General features: G+C 40.8%; 2 protein-coding genes across 2 annotated transcripts in view; one reads left to right on the top strand and one right to left on the bottom strand.

The window, feature by feature from the left end:
* The window catches only part of WDFY4 (WDFY family member 4), a 123,196-nt gene that overhangs the window by 82,542 nt on the left and 14,498 nt on the right, over positions 1 to 26,156 (top strand). Inside the window, exons 48-55 of the mRNA XM_051800056.1 lie at positions 11,679 to 11,721; positions 12,544 to 12,663; positions 13,164 to 13,281; positions 13,946 to 14,055; positions 19,262 to 19,415; positions 20,982 to 21,073; positions 25,009 to 25,221; positions 25,744 to 25,891. Of these exons, the coding sequence (XP_051656016.1) occupies positions 11,679 to 11,721; positions 12,544 to 12,663; positions 13,164 to 13,281; positions 13,946 to 14,055; positions 19,262 to 19,415; positions 20,982 to 21,073; positions 25,009 to 25,221; positions 25,744 to 25,891 (998 nt within the window). The remainder of the gene's footprint in view (positions 1 to 11,678; positions 11,722 to 12,543; positions 12,664 to 13,163; positions 13,282 to 13,945; positions 14,056 to 19,261; positions 19,416 to 20,981; positions 21,074 to 25,008; positions 25,222 to 25,743; positions 25,892 to 26,156) is intronic.
* Positions 1,844 to 6,827, bottom strand: LRRC18 (leucine rich repeat containing 18). The gene is made up of 2 exons (XM_051800179.1): positions 6,304 to 6,827; positions 1,844 to 2,745 (listed from the first exon to the last, which is right to left on the bottom strand). The coding sequence occupies exon 2, from the start codon at positions 2,709 to 2,711 to the stop codon at positions 1,920 to 1,922; it is 792 nt and encodes a 263-aa protein (XP_051656139.1). The 5' UTR covers positions 2,712 to 2,745; positions 6,304 to 6,827; the 3' UTR covers positions 1,844 to 1,919.

The following is a 26,156-nucleotide window of genomic DNA, read 5'->3' as shown; positions in this document are numbered from 1 at the left end:
GGTGTGAATATCTTGACATAAGAAGCACTACAGCATTAGGAACTTTGGGCATTAACTGGGCTTGTGGTTGGTGTGGGAAGCACTTGATTCATGTTTAATCTCAGAGACTGAGGCAAGCTGCATATCTAGGTCTAAAGTAGCCTATCCTGAATCCCATAAGGCTCTGTCTTCAGTTTTACTCCATTAGCTGAGAGAAGACCCTGTTACTCGCTCCAAGAACGTAGGAGAGCTTTGGCTGGACCGTGTTAGAGAATGAACTTAAACAAACATAAGATAGTACCACTGCGTAAGTAATGATCCCAGAAAAGTTGTGCTTAAGTGGAAAGCTAGTGAAAATAACCTTAGGAGGTGTGCTTCACTTTACCAAGCTCCAGGCAGAACTGAAGGACTGAGGACCTGATGAGTTTACTTTTCCCTTGTTTGAATTTTGGAGCTGCTTCTGAGTTAGAAAATTTCAAAAGCAGCATATAGGGCTCTGTCCCCATCTAGGAGTGCAATGGCCATCTTCCACAGCATCCAAGTTTTATCTGCCCTACCTGAGACAGGGAGGAAGGCCTGATTTGGCTCTTTGTCCAGACACACTATTAATAATTGCACAGTTGAAGCATGGAAAGAAGAAATTACTAGTTTGATGCATCACATGACATTGAGGTAATAGCATTTCTGGGAAACACCGTATAGTTTTTTCCACCTAGTCCATAGGAAATACACAAGAGTTCCAACTCTCAGGCTCTACTGTAGTATTTAAAAAATAAAGTGCTCCTGGCACTTTATCGTTCATTTCAATATACTTAAATGTTTGCCATCACCACAGGTTGTTACGGTCACTGCCAACACTTCTTCTCGTGTCATGCTTGACTGCCTTTATAATCTGCTCGTTGCTTGTACCTGTATATTGCTGTTTGCAGGCTCTCAGCAATCTCTGCCCTAGGGATGTGATGTGAGCAAGTGAATGTGTGTGCTCAGGTGCACACAAGCATATGAACGTGTGAATGGAAAGCTAAAAGTAGTGTGGGAACACCAGACCTGACTTCATCAATTCAAAAACTGACTCTTGGATCATGGAAGATGATGACTCTTCTTAATTACTTTAGTCACTGCCTAAGTGATAAAGCTGGGACCCCAGAAAGAAACCTTTTCCCTACCCCTTCTCCCTTCTGCAGCTTCCTTGGAGGGATACTCAGAGGCAGACAAAACACAATAAGTATAGGCAGTGGTGCTGACTGTATTGTGCAACTTGGAGATTGTTGCACCTAGGTATAGCACCCAAAATCCCAAAGAACTTGCTTATGCAAAGTTTGGCCCCTTGATGGCAAAATAGGATCATGGGTTGTCTATTTTTAAGCATTGTGTTTGCACTGCTTAGTTATTCCTGAGCATAACATTTGTAGCTGCTGCCTCTGAATTGGAACAGCCTCACAGTTCTGACACTGACAGTGCCTATCTGGGACTCTCTGAGAGCTTTGTGGCAGCCACCAGCAGCAGAAGGTTCCCAGGTCTGTGCGTTTTCCTCCAAACTGTATTTACTGAGACTAGAGTAACTGTTTCTCACCCTACAAAAATGAACACAACTGATGTCTGGGGCTTAGTGGTGGGAATAGATTTACTAGAAAAACCTGTCTTTTAAAAGATCCCTTCACTGGACACATGCACAAACAAAAGACCCCAAAACCACCCAAACATGGAGAACATGTTGTAGGAACAGGCCCAGATCGAAATAGCCCTTCCAAAATACACATCTATTTTAGTTGTTTTGGTTTTCAGTTTAGAGATCACAGAGATCAGTTTCTAAAACAGAGCAGAGCTTTAAAGAAGAAGAGCAGGAAAACAGAGGAAAAGGGAGGTCAGCTTTATTTTTTTTTCTTTCTTTTTTGGACTGGACTTCATAGCACATGATATGTGGAGTGCCGTGGTATATTTCAAGGATCTGTGCTTCTTACTCTCCATTCTTCTTGATTGTCCTTTGCAGAGGAATTGGGTGTAAGGAGTAAAGGGAAACTTAGCTCCTTGGAGGAGCTAGGTGTCATGTCCTCCAGCCTGTGCAGCTCATCCTTCTCACCCTTACACTTCTTCAGGCAGGAAGAGCATAGGTCTTTCTCTTCTACTAAGTGAAGTGTTTCTATGCGTTTAATGGTGTCAATCTCCTCCTCTGGCTTTTCTAACTCTCGTAAAGGGTTTCTTTTTACATTCATTCTCTCAATCTTGGGGAGATTTTTCACACTCTTTGGTATGGTGGTCAAGACGTTGTCAAAGAGACCTAGATCAACGAGTTCCCTCAGGGCCCCGAGAGTGGTGGGAACAGTCTCAAGACAGTTCAAGCCAAGGTTAAGAGTCTTGAGGTTCTTGAGAAGGTTCAACTCCTCTGGCAGACTTTCTGTGGTCAACTTGTTGTTGCATATATTCAGGAAAGTAAGGTTCTGAAGTGAGCCTATTTCCTTGGGCAACTCATCAAGCTGATTACTATGCAGGTCCAACCAGAGCAGGTTCTGGAACTTCTCAATGGTGTTTGGAATCTTTCTCAACATGTTTCTGCTCAAATCAAGTTCGTCCACATCACCAGCCAGTTCCAGAATGCATTTGGGGAAGGTGGCGATGCCCATTTTGCTTAAGTCCAGACGGCGCCTTCCACTAAAACTTACCCGGATTGAATTTTTGGCCATCTTCAAGGTGATCCTCTTCCCTTGTGGACCTTTTGCTTTCCCCTTGGCCATGTCTCCACCAAGAGATAGACAGACACACCAGACTCTGTGGATAAAATGTGGAAACTCCAATAAAGCCTTTGAAAGCCATGGCTGTTAATCACGCAGTTATAAATTAATGTTACCATTAGATTCTTCAGAAGTCTTTTTTTTTTTTTTTGAGATCAAGACTTTTCAACCCTGAAGCTGCAACTCTGAAAGTTCTTCCTGAAAGTATTTTGAGTAGGTGAAACTCTGATAATATACAATATGATTTTATTGCAATGTAACACCTATATTGAATTACAGGGTGAAATTACAAGTGGGAGACATTTGCTGTCTTTCATCCCTAAATACTGATTTAAGCCAAGGATGTTGTGAAACAAATGAAATGTGTTATTATTCATCGGCCATTTGAGGACTGAAGCAAAATGTAACATAGGTCTCAATGCAGTCCTTAGGGACTGCATTAAAAGAAGCTGTACAAAATTGTCTCGTTCTACCAGACAAACAGTTGCCTTCTTTACAGGCCTGGCATCTGCTAACAGGTTGGTTAAATGTCCTGTTTAATGGACCTAAGATCTGGGCTCTGGATGCTATTGAAAGATTAAGTGTTTAAAGGAAACTATTATGAGTCTTTTTTTAACCTAGTGTTCTCCCAGATTTGCCAGCGCTGTTGGCAATTGATACATCACCTGCAGGGCAGACTGCAACAGGGATTGGTGTCAAGTGCTGCCTAATGACATGTTAAACCAGGCCCTGCTAAGTGTCTCCTCTGGGTACTCCAACCTTGTCTTTTCATCTGTGCTGTGGGATAGATGGTCTCCCACTGTGAAGGTGCCCTGCCCTCAGAAAAATGCATGTAGGTGTTCTGCTCAGACTTTTGACTCATACTGATGCTCAGCATGTGTTACGTGCTTTGTTGAATTGAGGCCTGTAAGAACAGTCCATTTAGTCTCAGGTTTGGTGAACTCTCTCTAATTGAAATCATCAAATACAGCTACTAATTATAGTTAGTGACAAAGGAAATATGCTGATCCCCTGGAAATGGATGACAATGTCCCTCTCAGCCAGAGTTCAGAGAGGAGCATGGGTTACAGCTGGCTAACCTCAGGATGGTTTGGGTGCTCTGGCATTTAATTGTGGAGAGTCAAATTGAAGCTTTGATGAATGATTGTTTGGGACAAAATATGGATTTGTCTACAATACATTTCCCTATTAGAAAGGCTTCATTACAAACCCTTCAGGCTTTTTGGCTACTCATTAATCATGTGCGAATACGTGAAGGGGAAGCTCAGGCTACAGCTAAGGCGTTTCAGCTCCTTTTCAATTACATGCCACAGCCCAAAATAATGCAAAAGCAGGGGGAATCTCTCCCAGCTACTACCCACACTCCCAAGAGCTCAATAAGGAGGCAGATGCTTCAGAAAGTACTGGAAGCAGCACACTGGATTCAGTCTTGCCCTGAGGGTATGCTCCAAAATAGAATCTTTGTTATTTTATATAAAAATATTTAAACACAGTTAAATCTTTCTGTGTGTCACTCCCATGTTTCTGTCTCTCACCAGTACTTACAGGGCGATATTACCATTATATCTGAAGGCCTCTTACTCTTTGCTGTATTTAATCCTGCAGTGCCCAAAGGGCAATATCAGTGCTATTCTTTCCACAGTGTGGACTGGTAACTGAAGCAAAGTACTCTACAGTGTAAGTAAAGTTCTCTTTCCACCTTTGTTGATGTTAGCTTAAATAATTTGCCCAGGACTGAGTAGGAAGTTCTGGAGATTAAAATAGCAGGGTTTTCTAATCACAGCTCACTCATTTTAAGGATTTTATGCAATATTCTTGTTGTCAATTCTGTGAAGATAAAATTCAGCTGTGTAGGAGATGCCGGAGCCTGGTGCTGGTACAGGACACCCTGAGTCCTTTCTGGTGCACAGAGGGTGACTACTATGCTTCAGAAAAAGATCTGTAGGGCAGCTTCCTTATGTGTTGGCTCAATGGAAGGAGACTTTCTTCTTCCTGTTAATTGGTGTGAACCAGGTGACTTTTACGTCCAACTTTTTCTTTTTTAGAATTTTGTGTTGGATGAGTTGATCAGAACATTCAGTGCATTTGTATGCTTTTAATACATTGAATGGGAATTTCAAGGAAAGATATGTATTTTTCCTAATTTCAAAATTATAATTTCTTTTAAATGCTTTTTAAAACATCTTTAAAACTCTTGGAAATAAAACATTTCCTTTAGTTCCTAGTAATTTTTTATACTATTTTTCATTTAAAATCCAAGAGGGGAACATTGAGCCAAACCAATTTCCTTTCTTATTTTTTTTTAAAAAAACAGCGAGGTAAAAAATCGGCTAGTTCTGCCGCTGTTCTGGTAATGCTGGTTCCCAGCGCTGGTGTCCCTCTGCGCTGTGCGTGCCTGGCAGCACTAGAGGGAGCCTGGCGTACAAGATTGAGTGCGGGAGGCTTGGCAGTAGTAACCCTGCAGTTTAACCTCTTGGGTTTGGGTATTTCTCTGTCAGTAACCCCTTCCAACCTGTTACAGAGTTTGAACCTGGACCTTTCAGATTTTTAAGAGGTTTCTCTTCACCCTGCCTCCTATAGTTGGATTTTTTAAAATCCTACTGTAAACCTCTAAGATGCACTGATTAGGATGACCTAAATCCTTAGGAACTGTTATAAGGTCTCACTAAAGAGGATCTTGACAAGAAAACCCTTTCCCCTTCTATCCACACTTGGCAAAATCTTTGGTCTGGATTGGGGTTTTGAAAGCTGAGAGCTAACCCCAGAGCTTTAGGAGCATTTCATAGGCCCAGAGCTATGAGGCTGACCTAATACAGAAATTAATAGAAAATGTATGTCAAGGGCATCATGCTGTCTGTGGTAGTGTCACTGGGAGCTGCAGGGATGGAACAGACCTTGAGCATCAGGACCAAGACTGTCAGTGTCTCTCTGAGGCAAGGAAGGATAGTGGATTACTCCTTATCTGCATTTAAGCACTTGCACAGGGGTCAGTCATGACCCACTGTATCTTAGGTCTGTCCTAAGAAGGAGATCTAATCCTAGAAGAATGCATATTTCCTCTGACTTTCCCCTTGGAAGTCTGCACAGTGCAGAGCAGGCCTGCCAAGCCCAGCAGAGCTAGACATGCCCTGCACCTCTCTGGGGGTAGGCAGGCAGTGTGGTAACATGCTGATTCACCCATGGAATACTTCTATGGAAATACTTTTATATAAAGCTTAAAACCAGCATTTGTACAGCAAATGATGTGGCATGAAGCCAAGCAGTTACACTTTGGGTGGGTTGTTATTTCCCTGCTTACAAATCTGTTATCATTTCTTGTTGTTGGATACGATCTGTTGGGAAAGAGAGATTAACTCACTGACTGTCTTCAACACAGTCTTTCGCTAACAGGCAGGTTTAGACTAAATCCTGCCGTGAGCAAATAGTGCAAGAGAGGTTTCCTTCCTTAGATTTCCTACTTTAGAGACCACTTCAGAGCCACCATACTATCACACACTGCAAGCTCACTTGCAAAACCAAAGCCCACCAAGGATAAACAAAAACATTGTTTCATCTTAACAATTCTGCGAGACTGCCCCCCTGCATAAGATCTTACCAGCTAGTCGCTAGAAAGGCCTTGAAGGCAAGGTACAGATGTCACAAGCTGCTTGTTTTTTCTCAGTTGTATGGGCTGAGCCTTCATAGTCTGTTACTGTGTAGTTGTCCTCTGTCTGCTCTTCTTTGAGTTATGAATTAGTCTTTAAGTCTGTAAATAAATCCGTGAGCAGGAAACACAGGACAGTTTCCTTTCCACTGTCCTGCGAATTCTGAATTGCACTTTCTTGACAGAAAATGGCAGCTCTTCAAGAAACTTGTGTGTGTGGAGGGAATAGGAGTGGCAAAAGGACTTCCCTCACTGCGGGGTCTTGCTATTCAGTGCTCCCTTCCGCAGCCCGTGAAACTTTTGTTACTAAGCAACAGGAGTGTTACGCCCTTGGAGATCATCAGCATAATGGTTGGTTCCAGAATGGAAGTTCGAGCTGGAGGGGGAAGAACTGAATAGCATGCAGTGCCTGGAAATGTTAGATTTCAAATTATGCAGAAAGAAAAAGCATCTGGAGCTCATTAGAAGCTGTTAGTCAGCTTCTAACGTTCCTTAACTGTCAGTTTTAGTCTTTTGGCTATTTCATTTTACTTGGCTGTAACACGGTGATAGATGCTTGTATGTGTGTGTTAAAACTCACAATGCTTGTGATACCATCCTTAGCACATGCCAAATTGGATAGATGTGGACAAAGGACAGAAGGCTCATTCAGTGGTACGGCAGAGAGGATATCAGCTGCAATTTGTATTCATTTATCTGCGGCCCTTCAACGGTGCAGTTGGTACAATTTCCCTCTGAAGCATGTGAATTTATTAAAATTTGTCTGTATGACTGAGGTTACCGAGCTGAAGTTTTTATCAACTAGTTGCAGTAATTTCAAAATAGTATCTGGAAAAAAAGAAGTAGCTGAGTGGTTTATTTATATATTATTTGCAGGACATGCAATATTGAGGCCTCTCTCTTGCTGATAATTGGTCCAGGATATTATTGGTATAAAGAAGCTTATAATGTTGACATGCTTGTCTGATTCCAGGGTTGGAGATTGCATTCTGCTTACCTCAGCAAATAAACAGAATTTACTGGATGTGTTTCTTCACGACCCGAAGTGTGCTTGACCACAGCATTTCCACACTGGAAGTGTTATCCCCTTGGTTTAGGCACTGTGAACGCACGTGGTGCAGAGTTCTGTAAATGAGGGAGATTCCTTTCTCCTTTCATAGCCCCTTCAAGGAGCCCTACTTGAATATGACATTTATTTATAAGTTTTGTGTTATATCTCAATTCTTTGAGCACAGATTAAGAATACCCAGAAGGTGGACTGCTACAGTCAAAGAAGAAGGACACTGTACCTTTATTCTAAAGTGATCTAACCTAACACTTAGGTTGGAGTTTGAGAGAGACTTGATTGTTTCACAGGGAAGACTGATATTCCTTTTGAAGTCTTCTATTCTTTTTTTAATAGTAGGACTTGACCCTAAGTTGTAGCTTAACAGGAAGGGAATTTTCCTTACAATGTTTTTGGTAATTGCAAAGACTCCTTAAGAAAAGTGGTTTTAGGAGGGCCTTTGCACTGTTTTCCAGACTTTAAGAAGTTTGGGGGATGGAAGAAAAAAAGAAAATGGAAGCAGCTTTGTGAAGTCTAAGAACCTATTAAGTTTATTGGAATTTTAGTATTAATTTCAGTGGGGGCAAAATCTTATCCTTTGAGATTATCTCATCTGCAATGAATCTCCAAATGGGTTGAGGTCCACCTGTCTCTAGCAAATGGAGAGCACTGGCTATCACAAGAGTGAGATCATAGTCTGATGTTAATGGAAGAGGGATTAATAAATCACTCATGAATAGTATAGCCAAAGGTGGATCATCATTAGTACACATTGTGCTTAGATTCTGCCATGTCTGGTGCCCTACAAATGCCTTATAAATTAAGATATAGATAGATATCTAGGTACTTCTCTTGACTTCAGATAATTACACCCTCCTCTGGAAGTTTAGTTATTTAAACTTACAAAGCAATTCTCTTGTTTCTTTTACAAACCAACCTTTGAATATTTATTTATTTATTTACTTTTAAATGCACTTACTGAGGTTGGATAGCTGACGTTGATCTACACTGAGCTTTTGCTGTGCTGTCTAGAGAGGTGTTGGCTGAGTAAATGCTAATTGATTATCAAGGAGAAGGCAGAAATAGGCTTGAGCTGCCTGTAATGCAGTTCATGTTCTGAGCTCCTGAGTCAACAAAGCAGAATGCAGAATTCCAGGTCTCTGGGGACTTGGAGGGAGCATCCTGCCGGGTCCTCTGAGACTCAGAAGGATGGCTTTTACAGGGGAGTGACTACATTTAGCCTTGCTTATTTTCATGATGTGATGAACTTGTCAACCTCTTTGAGTTATGTAGTGGCTTCCAAAGTCAGCACAGAGGATTATTTTGACCCTTGTAGAGTCCTTATTAGCTCTTTAGGGTTTGTGACAAGCAGAGCAAGTGTTTCACTAGAGGGTCATGGCACCCATAAGTCAACATATGCATATTTCCGTAACATACACACAGACTGGCACAGTTTAGTCCTGTGTATAACATTTTGTAATGTTCTCCCCTGATTTCTAACTCAGCCAAAAATCTACCCCCGTGGAAAGGGAAGAACTTAACTTGATCTTTCTGCAACAAACACCCTAATCCAACCACATTCCAAATAATCACAGGAATCCTGATCCTGTTCCATCCCTTTGAGATACTCTCTATGAGTTCCAAACGTCTCTTGGAGGCCTTACAAAGGCCACTGGGACAAAGCTCTGTGAAATCTACATACAGTGTGAGAGGGCTGAATTTTAAAGGATAAGTGCTCAATAACTGTTTTGTGTTTTGGAATTCCCCCATTCTTGAGCCACGTGTTGCTCAAACTAGGGGTGCAAAACCACCATAACTCTACCCTAGTCAATGGAATTTCTTCTGATTTACATTGTGTAAATTAGACCATTATATAATCTATTAATTGTATTTGGACAAAAAGTGAAGATCTTATTTTTCTGTATTGGACCTCTACACCTTTCTGTGTTGCTGTTTTCCATAAAACTATAGCCTGTCATTGTTAGTTTCATCTGCTTAGGAGAACTAAACAAAGCTTAGGAATTATAAACCATGTGCTAGAATTTGTCCTGGGTTTCATGTTTGTTCATGCAAAATCCTTCTCTCAGATACACACTTTTCTCTGAAAAGAGTGCCTAAGCAAGGAATAAAATAATGTGTTGAGGAAACCGTAGTGGTTTTTTTTTTTACATACACTATTAACTGGTCCAGGATTGAATGGGTAGTAAAATAATGATTCATAAGCATGAGAGGTGGTTTACAAGAATTTACTACTGCAGATCCAATAAAAGTGTAATGATCATAGACTTTTCCAATGTTTTATTTAGATCTTTGAAGGTACTTTAAGCCTTCCTTTGTGGATTTCTAATGTGTCCAATACAGAGCACAAGAGTGTGAAATAGCAGCTAGTTATTCCTGTAGCAGTTTTAAAATCTATGGCTGAACTTATTTCCTTACAATTCATGAATTTAATAGTCCTGACTCTGAGCTGGCACCTTAGAATTTGTTTAAACTATTACACTCAAAGGAAAAAGCCTCTCTTACCACCAGTATCATGTCATGTCAGTAATCCTGTTTACTTTGGAAGCTTAAAAGTGTCTTTAATCCATGTACTGGTTTGGGCTGGAGTAGAGGTAATTTTCTTCATAATAGAAGAAAATTGCATTTGAATTTGTGCTGGAAACAGTGTTGCTAATTCAGGGATGTTTTCGTTATTGCTGAGCAGCACTTACACAGAGTCAAGGCCTGTTCTATTCCTCGTACTGTCCCACCAGTGAGGAGGTTTGGGACACACAAGAAGTTGGGAGGGAACACAGCCAGGACAGCTGATCCCAAATGGCCAAAGGGATATTCCATACCATGCTACGTCATACTCAGCATATAAAGCTGAGGGAAGAAGAAGGAGGCAGAGACATTCCAAGTGATTTGGAGTGATGGCGTTTGTCTTTGTAAAGCATTGTTATATGTGATGGGGCCCTGCTTCCCTGGAGATGGCTCAATGCCTGCTCACGGGAAGTACTGAATTAATTCCTCATTTTGCTTTGCTTGCATGCACAGCTTTTGCTTTATCTGTTAAACTGCCTTAACTCATAAGTTTTCTCACTTTTATGATTTCCCCTGTTCCTATGTGGGGAGAGTAAGTGGCTGTGTGGGACTTATTTGCCAGCTGGGGTTAAACCACGATAATCAAAAAGCTGTCACTTGTCTTGGTTTGGTCTCTGGGAACTGACAAGAGCAAATCCATGACCTTCAGATACTGACACACCTTCTGATTCAGTGCAGTTGGAATGTGACTTTTGTTTCCTCAGAACCTTTGACTCTTCCTTCCTTTCAAGTGCATTCCCTGTTTAGAATCTGTCTTCAGTTGATCTGGGGGTTTTTATTTAGAGTTTTCATAAAAAGTTGCATTTTGAGAACAAAAAGGTGGAAAATACATATTTAGTCTTATTACTGTAAAAAATATTAAAATGACAATCCAATTTTTAAGAACTACATTAGTTTCAAAGTGCTTTGTGAAACAAGAATGTCTTTGATATGGAGATTGAGGGACTTCTATTTTCAAGCCTGTATTTTCTGAACACTTCAGAAAAGCATGAACTTTTGAAACTAATGCTTCAGAATAGAAACAGACAGCCTTAATGGTACCTGTCATTAGCACTCTAGCTCTACAATTGCATGAGACTGGCAGGACAGACTGATTAGCCCTGTGGCTTAACTCAGAACAGCTGAGGAGGTTGCTGTTCAGAGCTGTCCATCTACCTCTGCTGCAGGAGCATCTTCTCTGCCTGTGACTCATCTTCTGAATTCTTGTAACTTACCATGTGGCATCACTACTGCGCTTTGCAGCAATATCGTAAGGCAAACAGAATTCATCCTTAGCCCCACAATCCTAATTTCTTCTTTTTTTTTTTTTTTAGTTAAATATCATACTGTAAGTGGCACTTCATTCAGAAGCCAACTGGCAAGTAGCTTAGGTACAGTCAGCATGTCAAAGGTAGAGTGACATGTGTCAAAGGTACAGTGATAAGTTCATCAGCCGCCTAAAGCTGATCCCTGCTTGTCAGGCAGAGCCTTCCTTCCAAATGAAAGCAGTAATGGAAATTTGTATTGTGCTAACCTAATCAATGACACTGATTTTGGAATCATTTGGTCAATGATGAAACCTCAACATTCTTCTAGTGTTGGTGTTCTCCCGTTTTTGTAGGATGAGAGCAGGGGGCACAGGGAGCACAGATGTTAATGTGTTGACTTTCTCTTACTGTTCTGAAGCAGGCTGTTTCAGTCAAATGTTTGTTCCATACAGGAAACACTCAGGAGGAGAAAAGACAATGCTCCAGAAGTGGCAGGTAAGCTAAATCCTGGCTGCACATGACTAAGCAAAGAATTTCAGCACCTCTGTGTGTGTCTGCACACAAATATGTGTGTGTGTGTGTGCGTGTGTGTGTGTATGTATGTACCTCAAGGCCTAAGCTGTTCACTCACTGCTGGAGGTGAGGTTGTTGGCAAGAGGAGCACAGTATTTACATCTGGTTATTGCAGAGATTTTGATCCTCCTGCTGTGAAACATACGGTGCTACTCTCTGGCAGATTAAGTGTGATTTTATGCACATTTTGAAACTGAGACCAAAGAGAGCCACCTAGTTGAATGTCTGTTCACAGACCATCTGTACATCTAAATCAGTGCACCTCTCATTTTCCCATATGTTTGCTGAGCTGGGAGATGTGTTTACTTTCCTGTAGCCCTGATCTTGGTGACCCAAGACACATGAAGAAATCCATACCTTCTTGTTTATATGTAAGACTTTGTGCAGCCTTTTCTGTACAGGCAGTTGTCCAGGGTTTTCCAATATCCAGACTGCATGCATTTGGCTCACTTTTAAATTGGGGGGAAAGTGCTCTGTTATGCAAATAGAGCATAAAAGCACTGTGTGATTATAGACAAATGCAAATGGCCTGTCTGAAGAAGAGACACAATGAGATAGGTTCTCTTGAATGGATTGCTGTGTAAGAGATATTGTGCTGATCTGAATGGCAAAGCATGATTGATTACACTATTTTTGACTCTTGTCCTGGTGGACCTGGGAACCACAGGGCTCTGAGGGTGATTTTGATGCATGGTTTTCACAGGTAGAGTCTGAAGATTTTAATGCTTTTTCTTTCCCCGGCAGAAAAGGGAGATTAGCAACTTTGATTACCTCATGTACCTGAACACATTGGCTGGCCGCAGCTACAATGATTACATGCAGTATCCTGTGTTTCCATGGGTCCTCGCTGACTATCACTCTGAGGTCAGTGCTTGCCACAGCATTCTGTACTTTCTATGATAGCAACTGCACAAAGGTTTGTTTAAAGATTCCATTGAAGAAGAGGGGTCTAGACCAAGGGATTAAAATTTGAGACAGTTAATTTGAACTGTACTGATTGAACTATACAGATTAGCCTTATCTTCAAGTCAGCATGCTGAGTCTGACATTCTGTCTCACAAAGGTGGATGAACATTTGTTAAATACATACCTAGTTAAGAGCAGGCTGCATCAGCTCAGCAGATAGGCGTGGACATGTTTGTGTGACCCCCAAGAAGGAGGTTCAGACAGAAAAGCCTTGAGAGTAGTTTGGAACCTGCCAGGTCCTTTTTTCGTGAAGTTCTGGAGGTGGATAAACCTGTGACCTTCTTGTATGGGTGAAACTTCCAACACAGTGTGGCGGCTATCCAGCGTCATTGAGACAGTCATGATTTCTAAGACTCAGGGATCTAAAAATCTACATATCTTCTGGTTTTGCTTTTCAGACTCTAAACCTTACTAATCCTCATACATTTCGAGACCTATCAAAGCCCATGGGAGCTCAGACTGTGGAGAGGAAACGCAAGTTCATCCAGCGCTTCAATGAGGTGGAAAAGAGTGAGGGTGAGTGTTTTAAGAGACTAACAGACAGCAGAGGCTTGAGTTCCCCTCAGGACACCCAAAGACTTTGAAGAACTGTGGCTCAGAGAAACATCATGCCAAGGAGAGCCTCTCACACTTTTATGTACAAACTGGTTGAGAATACAAAGAGAAATGACTCCTGCAAGTACTGCCTTATGTGCCTTGTACTGCTGCATTCTGTTCTCTTCCTTTGGGCAGGAGGAGATGCTACAGCAAAAATCCATGTTCCCTGGAAAGACTGCGTTGTTAGCTAAGCTGCATGCATTAGTCTTGTTGTCTAAGCTGCACGTTAGAAGACTGCTGCATGCAGCTTAACTGAGAGCTACTTTAAGAAAAGGAAACAGAATGGTGAGGCTATTGACCTCTGGAGATAAGAACTTCTGTGGTACTATTGGGGAAAGGAATGATGTTGAATGTTAAAGGCCTCCTTTTCCAGAAAATGAAATGTGGGAGGCAAAAAATGAACATACCTCAGTAGTTAGTGTGCACATTCATTGCAAATGCAAGGTGTGCTTTTGCTGATAGACCTTTGAACGCACCTGCTTAAAAGACCTCTTCCCTATTTAGTCATGCTGTGATAATTGGATGCTATGGGCTTGAAATGGTGGTATTTTGCACTGGAATCTGATTTTTGTGCAATTTCCAGGAGACCTATCAGTCCAGTGCCATTACTGTACTCACTATTCATCAGCAATTATAGTGGCATCTTACCTGGTCCGAATGGAGCCATTTACCCAGACCTTCTGTTCTCTGCAGGTAAGGGGGCAAGATAACTTCCCTCCCACAGCTTGTTATGAACCATGTAACACATTACAGTGAAGTGGGATTAATTCCTTTGCCATTTTCTGCACTCTCTATGTGGACTCTGAGCTTACTGAAGGCTCTATGCCATGTGTGTTGAATTCAAACATGTGTGTGAAAACACCTTAATGAGAGCATGACTTTTGTGAGAGAGAAGGATTATTTAGTCTTGTGAGAGCTGAGGCATGTAAACACCTAGACAATGTTTTATTACCTGTCTGAACATAAGCTTCTGACTTTAGGGCAGATCAGACTCTGATGGTAAGTAGTCTAAGCCCAAGTGCCCATAAAGTAATGTGGCTACAGGCAAGTACTTGAAACACTGTGGTGGCATAAAATGCATTTCTGGGCCTGATGAGGGGACACAGGTTCTGGTAAGTGAGAAATTATAGAGATCAAGGGATCAACTTACTGAGGAAGAACTGGGGTTAGACTACATCCAGTGCACCAGAAGGAATATTTTGTTTAATCTTGTTCTGAACTTGGCGCTGTTTTGCAGTGCCAAGCTGGTTCTCACCGTGGAATTGAATTGCATGGAAATTGAACGTTGTGCTTACCTTTCCCGTCTGCTCAGCATACAGGGGTACCAAATTTCCTGATTGCCCCTTTCAGCAGGCAGTTGGTGATACACAAGCAAATTCACCTGGGCCGTAGCAGAGAGTTGTTACCCTCATTTCTGTAGTATGTGTTGTGTTGTAGCAGGGTCTACCAGGAGGACAGATCCTCAAAAGTCTATTTTTTAAGGAGTGCCTTACTGAAATCTACCTATCCTTGTGGAGCAATATGAGGGAGATAGCTAAGCCATAACAATTCACACTCAAAGACTGCTGTATCAATAGTGAGGGATGGCTGTGTCTCCTGCAGCTTTCCAAGTGCTTTGCTATTATGCTGGTCTTTTTTTTTTTTCCTTGTCTTTTTTTATCTTGTCTTTTTTTTTTAATGAACTAATACAAATAAAGTGCTGTGCTAATTAAGTAATAAGCCCTATGATATCGGCTGTTACCAGCAGTAGCTGATGGGTTAGTGAACCACCTGAGGCAATGGTTACCATCACACTCTGTGAGCCATATGTTAGCTGCAGTCATGAATGACTGTGGAGCAGTTATTTCTTGTTGTAAACAACAAAGGCTGCTGTATCTCACTGGCACACTTTTCATGCATAACGAGTTCGCAGTCTGAGGAAATGCTTTGTGGCTGTTTATGTGTGATTAGCAGGTAACCAACAATTTTGTGAGGATAGTTATCTTCAAAGGCTGCTGAGATCTGAAGTATTCAAAATTTTGTCTGGATGTGGATCCACTAAAACTGTTAAACTTTTTCAATTCTTATTCCTTTGCTTTTATGTTGCCACGTGTTCAGCTGAACTCATTGCTGTTGTTTCCCCCAGGTGACTGGTCCTATAGTGGCTTAGGAATTTCTAACTGTGAGATGCAGTAAAGCAAACAGCAGACCCAAGAACTGTATGAGCAAGTCAGTTGCAAGAAGAGCACATCCAAACTTAAGACCTTGGAAGGGTGCTGTATCTGGGAGCTGTGAAAACTTCTCAGCATCTTAGAAATCTATGTTTATAACTGCAAATGGACAGTCTGAATACATGACAAGGAAACGCAATAATTTGGGTGCATCCCTTGTGAAAAATCAGTGTTGGCATAACATCTTGTTTCTCAAGTCAAACAGTTGATTTGCACCTGACCACAGAAGAAGGCAGTGAGGAAGCATTGCCTTTAGTAAGGGGATTGTACAGGAGAAACTTTATTACTTCACTTTTTAAGTGTATTGAGATCTGACTCTGGAGAAAAATTTGTAGGTGTTTTGCATATTGTATTGGAATGGATGAAAAACTGGCTTATCAAACAGGTATTGGATGGTACCTTCCACTTCACCTTGGTCAAGTACCTCCTGGAATTCCTTTCAGGAATTGGTCTTAGCACCACAGAAGAACAATTAAGGGTTTCTGTGTTTAGTCTCTTTGTTAGAAAAGCATTCCAGGACCCCATACCCTCAATTGTGAGACTTGCTTTTGATCAGCTCAGCTTTTTACCCCCTTTTATTCTTATCCCATTGTTGCATTTCAGGTATCAGATTGACCTTTCCTGAGGTTTACCTCCCAAAGTACTTACAGAAAACAGGGTTCTTACTCTTCATTGTGTCACTGACTCTTGAACAGTCATTTAAGCACTATCTGCAGGTAATACCTTCTCAGCATCTCTGGGCATGTGGAAAAGTCTTTGCATCTTCATAAGCACTTCTTAGAAACAGTTTGAGGTCTTAGGGTTTAAAGCACCATCAAGGTGATGCTTAGTTTTATGAATGTGTGAAGTTCTACCATCTCTCTAGGGATAACTGTGCCTAGTTGCTTTGTATATACCATGCTGGACTCTAGTTTTAAAAAGCATATTTTTCCAGTATTTCTGATGTCAGTAAGGCCCCTACTGAAAGGAAATAAAACAGAGACATACTGTGTCTAACTGTAGAAAAGTCATAAGAGTTTGTTGTCTCGCAATCTAAAAGCATAAAGCAATTCTTGATTCTCTTTTTCCCTTTCAGTGCAGTTTTTGCATTCATAGAGAGAGAAAACTCATTAATTCTGATATAAATATATGCAAATAAATTTATTAATATAGGAAATGGGAAAATCAGTTATTGCTTCCTTTATAAATAATACAGGCTTAAGTTTTAAAGATATTACTTTTCCCTAAAATGAATTAGACAGCCAGGGAAAAAATCACATTTTTTCGTGGTGGTAATATCTTTAACCAGATTTGTCGCGCTAACAGCATTTCCTATGTATATATTATTTTTATTTAATACAGGTAATCTTTTTATTACAAATCATATTGTTTCTCAGGAGATTACGACCAGCTCTCATAAAAGCTGCAAAAAAAGATGAAAAAGCATCAATCACCACCAGACACAGCACACTGTGTGCAGATTAAATATACAAAGCCCTTTAATATGCTTCAATGAGATACTTGTTAGCTGTTGATTTATTTATAGTCCTCTTTCTACTCTGTTTTAATTTCAATTTGAATTTGACTCCAAGGGTCCCTGCCTAATAATGATCAAGAACAAGATGACCTTGTGCATCAGATTGACTCCAGATAGGCTTGCTCATGTGATTAGTCACTTCTTCACTTCATCCCTTGCGTGGATGTGGGAAGGCTTCACAATTGTCAGGGGTATAAGGAAGAAGGACAAGAAGCTAAAACAGAGCTATGCTGTCATTTAGAGATGAGGCTGGACCAGAAGGCTGGTCAGAATTCACCTCAGGGAAATAGGGATAGGGTCTTTCCATCTGGACTACGTGCTGGGTTTTGGTGTGAGTCTATCTCAAAAGACAAGCAAGGAATGTGGCTTCACTTCTTGGGATTTATTGACTTCTGTCTTTTGATAGCTTACTATGAGGGTATTGTCTCCCTAACAAAAGGTATGGCAAAAGTTATTTCTTGATTTGCAGTTCCCAGACTAAGCAGAGTTTGTAGATCCAAAGGAGTTGCAACCTAAGTGTGCGAGTACTCAGGGGAACCAGAAGGGCAGTGGTTCTTACCGTCAGAACTGCTGCTCAAGGTTCATCTGGTCCATGGGAGTGGGATGCCATCCTCACAGCACGAGGGTGCTTAATTGTTGTTTTCCTATTTAATGGACTGTAAGTCAAAACTTCAGCTGATTGTTATTGTCCAGAAGTACAACATCCTTCTCAACTGGCACATGCAACAGTCTACAGGCAAAGAGAAAACTAAACAAAAGTTTTCCCAAGAGGTCAGCCATAGACAGAACCTGTCTGCATCTCATATTCATTAACAGATTGACTCTTGCACCATGTCTATGTTTTAGTGTCTTCATTATGCAATCCTACTGGCTTATTCTTTTTGCCTAGTGAAGCAGCTTTGAGAATTGAATGGCTGAGGATAAGCAATTATTCAAAAATTTTCACTGTACTGCAAAACTGTTTAAAGATACTTGTTCTATCTCTGACAATCTCTCTTGAGCCCTGGCAGTGGGATGTAGTGTTATGTCCTATGACATATAATCCAAATTAGTTGACCCCAGTGAGAAGTATCTGTATTGTCCTGGGAGCACTGCTGCCAGCACCTGAGCTAGATATTGAGAAGCAATTTTGTTCTGTTACTTTAATACAGTTAAAAGTCAGCTTTTCTTGTAAAACAGTTTGGTGTTTCTGACAAACTCAGATGATTCCAAAAACTGATTTCTATTTTTTTTCCATTACTGTAGAAATTTTATGTTCAAATAAATCTTTTCATGCTGAATGTAGAGACCCATATGTGAAAGTGAACCTGGATTTTCACAAATGTATACAGTATCTGAAATCCTATTAGGAAATCCTGTAGGAAATATGGTTCCATTGTAAGGCATGTTCCCTTCCTTCAGTAAGTGAAGGATTATTTTTTAATCCTTTCCTCTTGAGGCCTTAGTTCAGAATGATGTCCTGGGCTACCAAGGCTGCTTTTATCTGATGTTTGACTCTCGATAATCTAAACATGTTCAAATGCTCTTAAGAGGTGAGGTGGTTTGTTTCTCTGTCCTTACATACCAATTCAGTGTGGTTCCCAGGCATTTTTCTTTTCTTCCCCTCTTTATGCTGTCTGTCCTTCTCATAATGTATGACCCATCCCTGCAGTCTCCTGCCCACTGGGCCTTTCCTGTTTGGCTGGATCTAATGAACGTTACTTCAGTGGTAACCTTCCCCCTTCTCCAAGGTTTTTTTCATAGGAGAATTGCACATAAGATTTTTCGTAACTGTTTGGGTCACAACTGAAGTGAAAACACTGAAGTTGTGTCCACTGCTTGCAAATCACTTTGGGATGGAAGGAAGTAACTGCTTTCAGAAGCATTAATAATGGGTATGCTGATATTCTCATGCTTTCTATGATTGTTTCTCCTTGCCTCTGTGTTATTACAGGCTATGCTAAGACTCCAAGCTTATGGTCTTCTCAACAGTCAAATCAGGACTAATGTAAGTCCTGATAATAGGACTATATATAATCCCTAATATAAGATCATAGTATACGTGTCTGGGACAGATCTTGAGACATTCCATTATCAAACATATGATAAAGTGATCTTTGCAGAATTAGCTAAGATGCTTTTTATTTAACAGAATATTCACATGGAAGTCTTTTTGTCTGTCTATATTTCACAGGGTGGGAGTTTTGATGTTGCAGACAGGATGTTTCACAGTGTCAAGAGCACGTGGGAATCAGCATCAAGGGACAACATGAGTGATGTCAGGGAACTCATCCCTGAATTCTTTTACTTGCCAGAGTTCCTAACCAATGCAAATCACTTTGAACTTGGTAAGTTCTAAAAAAGACTTAAGTGTTCCTCCCAGCATCTTGCCAAAAGAAAAGATCCAAATCATGTGTTGAGAGTTGGTCTCTGGACTATGCAGACTTTTGAGACTTTCTAGTGATAAGAGATCAATTTTTCTTAAAATAAGGCTACAAGAACACAAGCTGCTGGTATCTGAATGATGTTAGAAGAGTCAAGTTTCCAGCTCAGAAAGGAGCTAGTACTTCCTATTAGTTACTGTGCAAGGGAATTACATATTTTGTCAGACAAAAGTGGATTTTAATATAACCAATCTAGTTGTCTGCTTTTGAAAATTTGGCCTCACCATCACATCTCTGTGGCTGTGAAAAATATATTAATTTGACTTTTAGAGGTGGGTCAGTTACTAAAGGATGTTGGTGAAAGGTGGGGGTTTTTTTATCTGATGTGAGACCACAAGGTGATTAAAGTTTCCAAATGTCTTCACTGTCATCTTGAAAGGTTCTGCACAAATCACATGAACTTGATATATTTTCCTTGTCCTCAAGCAGCATCACAATCCCCTCTGAATGTACATTTTCTCTAGACCTTTCTGCATCAGTGATGAAGGGCCAGAGAGAATCCAGAAAAAACAGTATTCAGAAATAGGCATGGCAGTTCTGATTCACTTCACTTTACAGGACATTCACACCATTTGCAATGCAAAGCTGCTTTTTTTAGTAGGCACAGGTTGGTTAACAATTTAGGCAGAGGAAAAATAAGAATCATCCTAAATTGGTAACAGCAAAGGCAACGTAACCCATGGTATTGAGATCTAGCTGTAATTGTATTTAAGATATCAGTGAAATGAGATACACTTTAAAAAAAGAGCAGAATAGGGAAAAAAAAATGTTAGAAAACTGTTAAAAGATACGAAAGAATTGAGGTAGTTTCATCCTGAGAGGAGGCCAAGAAACAAAACCATCAAGATCCAGAGACTGACCTGAGTGGAATTTAATGGAGGGTCATGAAGGACACCAGAATCTTGCCAGTAGAGGGAAAATATACAGAAGATTTTACAATAGGCAAAGCTAAGAGCCAGAATCTGTTCACTGCTACACTGAAGGAAACTTTCAGTCCCAGACCTGAACCTTAATTTAGATTTGAATTCATCTACTTGTGCAACACCATGCTCTGATTTAAGAACTTACTTTCTGAAAGGAATCAGGTTGCAAAGGACTTGAGAACAAAATCCCTCTTAGTGGCTGATTTAGTAGGAATATTTGATAGTTAGACTCATAGGATTATGTATAAAAAGAAAGTTGTGCAAACAGGTTTGTCTTGTCTGCGTTTGCATTCTGTGCTAAAATGGTTTGTGCTGATGACATGCATATTTTTACTGTATTAGTGACAATTATTAGAACATCTTCTCAGTGCTTTATTACTGGATGAGAATTCCCAGAACACTGGTTCATCAGTATTCTATGGCACTAAATTTGATGAACCTGAAACTGCATGTGGGAAAATCACCTCAATTTCCTTTGACTTCAGTGTATTAGAAAAGCTGTTCCTATTTGCAATGTGTCTTATTCTTGTTTTTGATTCTCCTGCAGGCTGCATGCAGGATGGAACAGTGCTTGGAGATGTGCAGCTTCCTCCTTGGGCAGGTGGGGACCCCCATAAATTTATTCTACTGCACAGACAGGTGAGTGAATATAAAGATTTTTGACAAAACATTGGGTTCCACTGAAAATGAAACTCTGAAGCCCAGAGTCACAAACAAAAATGGTGGATCCAAATGCATCCTGGTTTTGTGGAGTTTGTGTCAGTTCTGCACTTTGCTTGTCTACTTGTCTCCCTAACACTTCACCTTGAATCAAGGCCAACTTTCCAGACCAGATGAGGGTTATATCTAGGTTTGTGGTATGAACATATCTCAGCCCATAAGTGTAAGAGAACATAATATAATGTGCAGGCATTTATGTGCATATAGTTCCATGTTGTTGCTAACAAACTGTGTGTTTATTTAAACTATTTATCTCTATCTCTGAGTCATGCCAGAACTAAAATTACAATTTTTCGGGGGGAAGGGGGGGGGGGGAAGGGAAGAGCGGTAGAAAGAGCGGTAGAAACTTAATGTAATTTTCTACCTTTAATGGAGTCAGCCTTGGCTATTTGAAAGCAAATAGCTTTAAGGTCCTGAGGCTTACTACAATTAGTTCTATCTGTTAATAGCTAGAAAGTCTTAACTTCTGTGTGATGTCATCTGCTACAAAGAAGTGAATACAAATGCAAATCTGCATGAAGATTTTTGTATTGAACTCAGACTGCAACATAATATCTTGGTGCTGGTCTCTATAGTGCCCCTGCATTATCCCATCAGATTTGCTCTGGCAATCTACATGTGTGAGTGCATACAGATTGTTGCTGTGTACCACAAATATGATGATTATATGTGTTAGCATTGGTGGAACTAAAGAAACAGCCCACGATTTTCAAGGCATTGCATCATCCTGGTTTGTCATATGTAGCTTCAATTTTTGCCTCAGTGGGTTCCTCTCACCAGTGCTATGCAGGTCCTGCCCTTGGGATTTTGAATTTCTCAATAATCACTTTGTAGGTGACTGTATCGAAACCGGTAGATACAAATGTCTTCTCTGTTTTGGTGTCTCAAGCCTTTACTCAGTTGACCTCTTGAGTGCTGGTTTAAATCCTGTCTCTGACATCCTTACTGCCTTAACTTTTTTTTCCTCTTTTGGACACAATCTGGGTCATACTCTTATTTTGTAAATATTCTTTTCTCCACTATTCCCTTAACCATTAACAGCAACCACAATGCTTTCATATAATCATAAATTGGTTTGGGTTGGAAGGAACATTAAAAACCATGTAGTTTCAACCCCTCTGCCGTAGGCAGGGACACCTTTCACTCTCTGTCTGGTTCCTTTCACTGCTCTCTCTCATTCTGTCTCTGTGACCTTCCAAGGTACTCAGTCTCTGTTCTCCAGACCTACCAGACATGCTGCAGACAAAAATCCATGAAAGCCTGAAAGATGCTGCAATTTTACACTAGTATTTTTTAAAACATAGGCAGAAATGCTGTTTCTTCTATTGTGACTTGTTTGAAGAGTAAAGTACCGAGCTGTGCTCCTTACTGCTTGTGTAATGGTGAGCACTGCAAAGGCACTTGGATATGATGGAGAAATCTGCTTTTGCCTTGTACTTTGGAGTAACAGTGCAGTTTGGAAATGAATCTATAGTCATCCCTCCATAGCATGTCACTGCAGAGTGATCTCAGATTGTGTGAACTAGATTTGTTTTGGACGAAACGAAACAAAAGCTGCACTCCAGTTGTGCACTCCAGATGCTGATGGCATTCAGCCTGCGGGAGCAGACTAGGTTTAGTTGGAAGTAAAGCCCCCACAGTGCATGTAATGTGGATACTGGGCCCTCTCTACCATTTGTCTACAGAACTGCTTCCACTGAGCTGCGCTATTTAATAACATTGGCACAGCTGATAAACAGATTAATTCAAATCTCAGATAGGAGCAGCTTAGCAAATGAATGATCACATTTGTGTTCTTAATAATTTGCCAGACCTGATCAAACTTCACACATACTCAGTGCAATATCCTCTCTTTGACCATAGCTGGTATCAGGTATTACACAGGAGAATGCAAAAACTCTTGCTGTGGAAAATTGATTAGTCTGCCTGGGAAAGTTTGCCTAATCCTTAAGTGAAGAGTCAGAGATCTTGAATTCTGAAACATGAGGGTTTCTGTCTCCTCTGAAATCAGCCACAAGACTGAAAGTAGTACTTACTGATACCATGCCATTTTTAGGAGGCTTCACAATGAGTTTGGTGCATTAAAGGGATCTAGGTTCACACTGTTCTAAGGTTTGGCTATTGCTTTAAAGAATATGAGAGCAAAGAATTGTTCTTGACATAAAACTCTGAGTAGCTTCCTGTTTCATGTTTAATAAGTTAGGAATCTAGTCTACTAAATAAATATATTTACTTCCTCCCTAGACTACAAGTTCTCCCTCCCTGGCGGGGCTTGTCATAGTGCTCAGTGAAATACTGAGAGGCTGCACAGTTGCAGCTCTGTTGGTTGCTTTGTTTTGCTTTGGCAGTGATGCCAGAAAAAATTTACAGTTTGTAATTCATGGACTAACTGCTTTTATTAATAAGGATGAGTTCCGAGTCTGTTCATAAGTGTTTTCCCGTTGTTTGCAGGGGACAGATTGTACACTGTGCTTGTTCTCTGAGCTACCCTGTGATCATTATAGCTGTGGGCAGGGTCATTTACACCAGCTGCACTGGGCTAACTGTCTGCTCTGTGAAATGAGCCATTGTTCTGGATCCCATTAGCTTGTTTATTTCTGCTGTGCTTTGGGTGGGATGGTCTGCTTGGGAGACTTTTCACTGAGCATCAGGGAGTATTACACAGTCAAATGATTTGGAGATAGGAAAGTACTTTTAATAATGCTTAACACTGCTGCTTGAGTCATTGGCCAAGACTATTTGGGAATGCACAAAAATTTGGTGAGGCAGGTGATGGCAGGAGCAGTAGCTTTTAGTGAAGCCTCATGGGTAAGACTCTCTAACCTGGTGGTGGGCAAAAGTTCAAGTTGAACTTGTGTCCACTGCTTGTGAACTTGCTGTCTGGGTCTTCCAAGCACAGGTTTTCCTCCATGATTATATTGAGCTTTCTAGGGAGCCCACATTTGGGTGGTCCCATTAATCCACGTGCCAGTCAGTATGGTGGCAAACGTAATCAAAGTCAAACATTTTTGGGGGGGGGAAAAACGTTTAGACCCTGAATTTTTCGAGGATGAGGAAGTATGGTGCTGTGATTCTCTGCTTAAGCCCTGGAAGGGTAGCAAAATATTTACTGGTCAAACCCAGGCAGTCTTGAAACTTCTGTCATACAGCTGCCTTGATGGGCCCCAACTCTGCCACTGCAGCTATCGCATAACCCCTTCTCTGTCTTGGCTTGCAGCACCCTTTGCCATTTCACTACAAGCTCTACATTCTCTTTGCTGGTTCATGGCATGCAGCCTTTCCTGTTGTATCCTTCGGACTCAAAACCCCTCTTCTAGTCATCTTCCTTTCTAATCTATTTTTATATGTATTTTCTCAAATAAAAATCTCTGCTACGCAGTGTGATTCACAGCTGAGGTGTATGTCTACAAATAGAAATTCACCTGTGGTTTGTCTGTAAGGTGGTGGTACAAAAAGCTAACAAATGCTTTGCTTGTTTAAACCATCTCATGTCAGTAACACTATTGGTGAAGACATGATAGCACAGACTTCAGTGTGTGCTGAAAGCTGGAGGATGTGCCAAGATCTGTGGAATGCTTTCACTTTGCTGTGTGAGCCTACCTGTGTTGTCTCTGAGGATATTGCTCCTGGTGTCTGTTAAATCAAACATGCTGCACTCTGTCCCTTCATTTCCCGTGGGGATCCACTTTGGTCTCTTTTGGTCTTTTGTGAGGATGTGCTGAGAATGGTGGTACCAGAGGAATTGAAAGTGTGAAGATTCTGTTGCAGAGAAGTTTCCAGCAAGGACTGGAAAACAGTAATGCATTTGTAATGGATACAGTCTAGTGAATTAAGTAATTTTCTTTTGGTTTCAGGCACTGGAAAGTGACTATGTCAGTGCACACCTTCATCACTGGATAGATCTTATTTTTGGCCACAAGCAGCATGGCTCAGCTGCTGTCGAGGCAGTTAACACCTATCATCCTTACTTCTATGGAGACAAGATGGACCTCAACAACATTAAAGATCCTCTGATTAAAAGCACTATCCTGGGATTTATCAGCAACTTTGGACAGATACCAAAGCAGGTACCACTTTACCATGAGACTAAAGAGCATAATTTATTTTGATCTTACAGTATTTGACAAGAAAGCAATGATAGTAACAAATCAGAAACACATTCTGATTTAAATCTGCTGAAAGATGGGCTGTAGACTTTTCCAGGTTGTGTACTACATGAGTATGCACCCACACTTTCTAACCATGCTGTTCCTGTTGTATGCCATAGAGATGCAGCATCAGCCCTGGGTTCTGCTCCTTCATACAGTCACACGAGAGACCACTAGTCTGGAATGGGTATAGTCAAATAAAACCGAGCTCAAAGTTTCACCTATAGTTTTCTTTCTTGTCCGGAATTGCTGGGATTAGCTTTCTGCCTCTGTGAGGAAGGGATGTAGTTTGATTAAAATGTAATAAGGATAAGATTTTATTTTAATTAAGAGATTTATGTATGGTAGTTCTGGAGTCCATGATTAAGGATTTAAATTACTGTTTCTCCTGCATGATCTTGCAAATAGAGATTTTTTTTCAATGCCATTCCTTTGTTCTAGCTCTTCACAAAACCGCATCCATCCAGGAATGCCCAAGGGAAAAGCTCATCAGGAAGAGAGACTATGCTGTTCCATCACTCAGGTGGAATTCTTCCTCCTTTTATGAGCAGCCTGCAAAATCTGAAGCTCTCTCCAGTTACTCTAAAAGGTGCTGCAGGGGCTGTGTTCCATTTTCTGACCTAATAAGTACATAATTCTTGGATAGGATGAATCTGGATTTTCAAGAGCACAAAAGTAGTCACACAGCTTTGTCTGAGTTGGTTCAATCAAGATGCCTTCTGCCAATTGTTTTTTGTGTTTGTGTGTATTAGCAATAGACACCGAAAACACTCAGACATCTGTTGTAGAGTTCAGCATAGATTTTTTTTTTATAAGACACCAGAATAATTTCTGCCTTCTACAGTCTGAATATT

Source organism: Manacus candei, unplaced genomic scaffold (genome assembly GCF_025592945.1).
Source record: "Manacus candei isolate 608988 ecotype Guabito, Panama unplaced genomic scaffold, ASM2559294v1 h1tg000050l, whole genome shotgun sequence".
In the NCBI taxonomy this organism is placed as follows: domain Eukaryota; kingdom Metazoa; phylum Chordata; class Aves; order Passeriformes; family Pipridae; genus Manacus; species Manacus candei.
The sequence above is the reverse complement of the archived record's forward strand: the minus strand, read 5'-3'. Positions and strand labels throughout refer to the sequence as shown.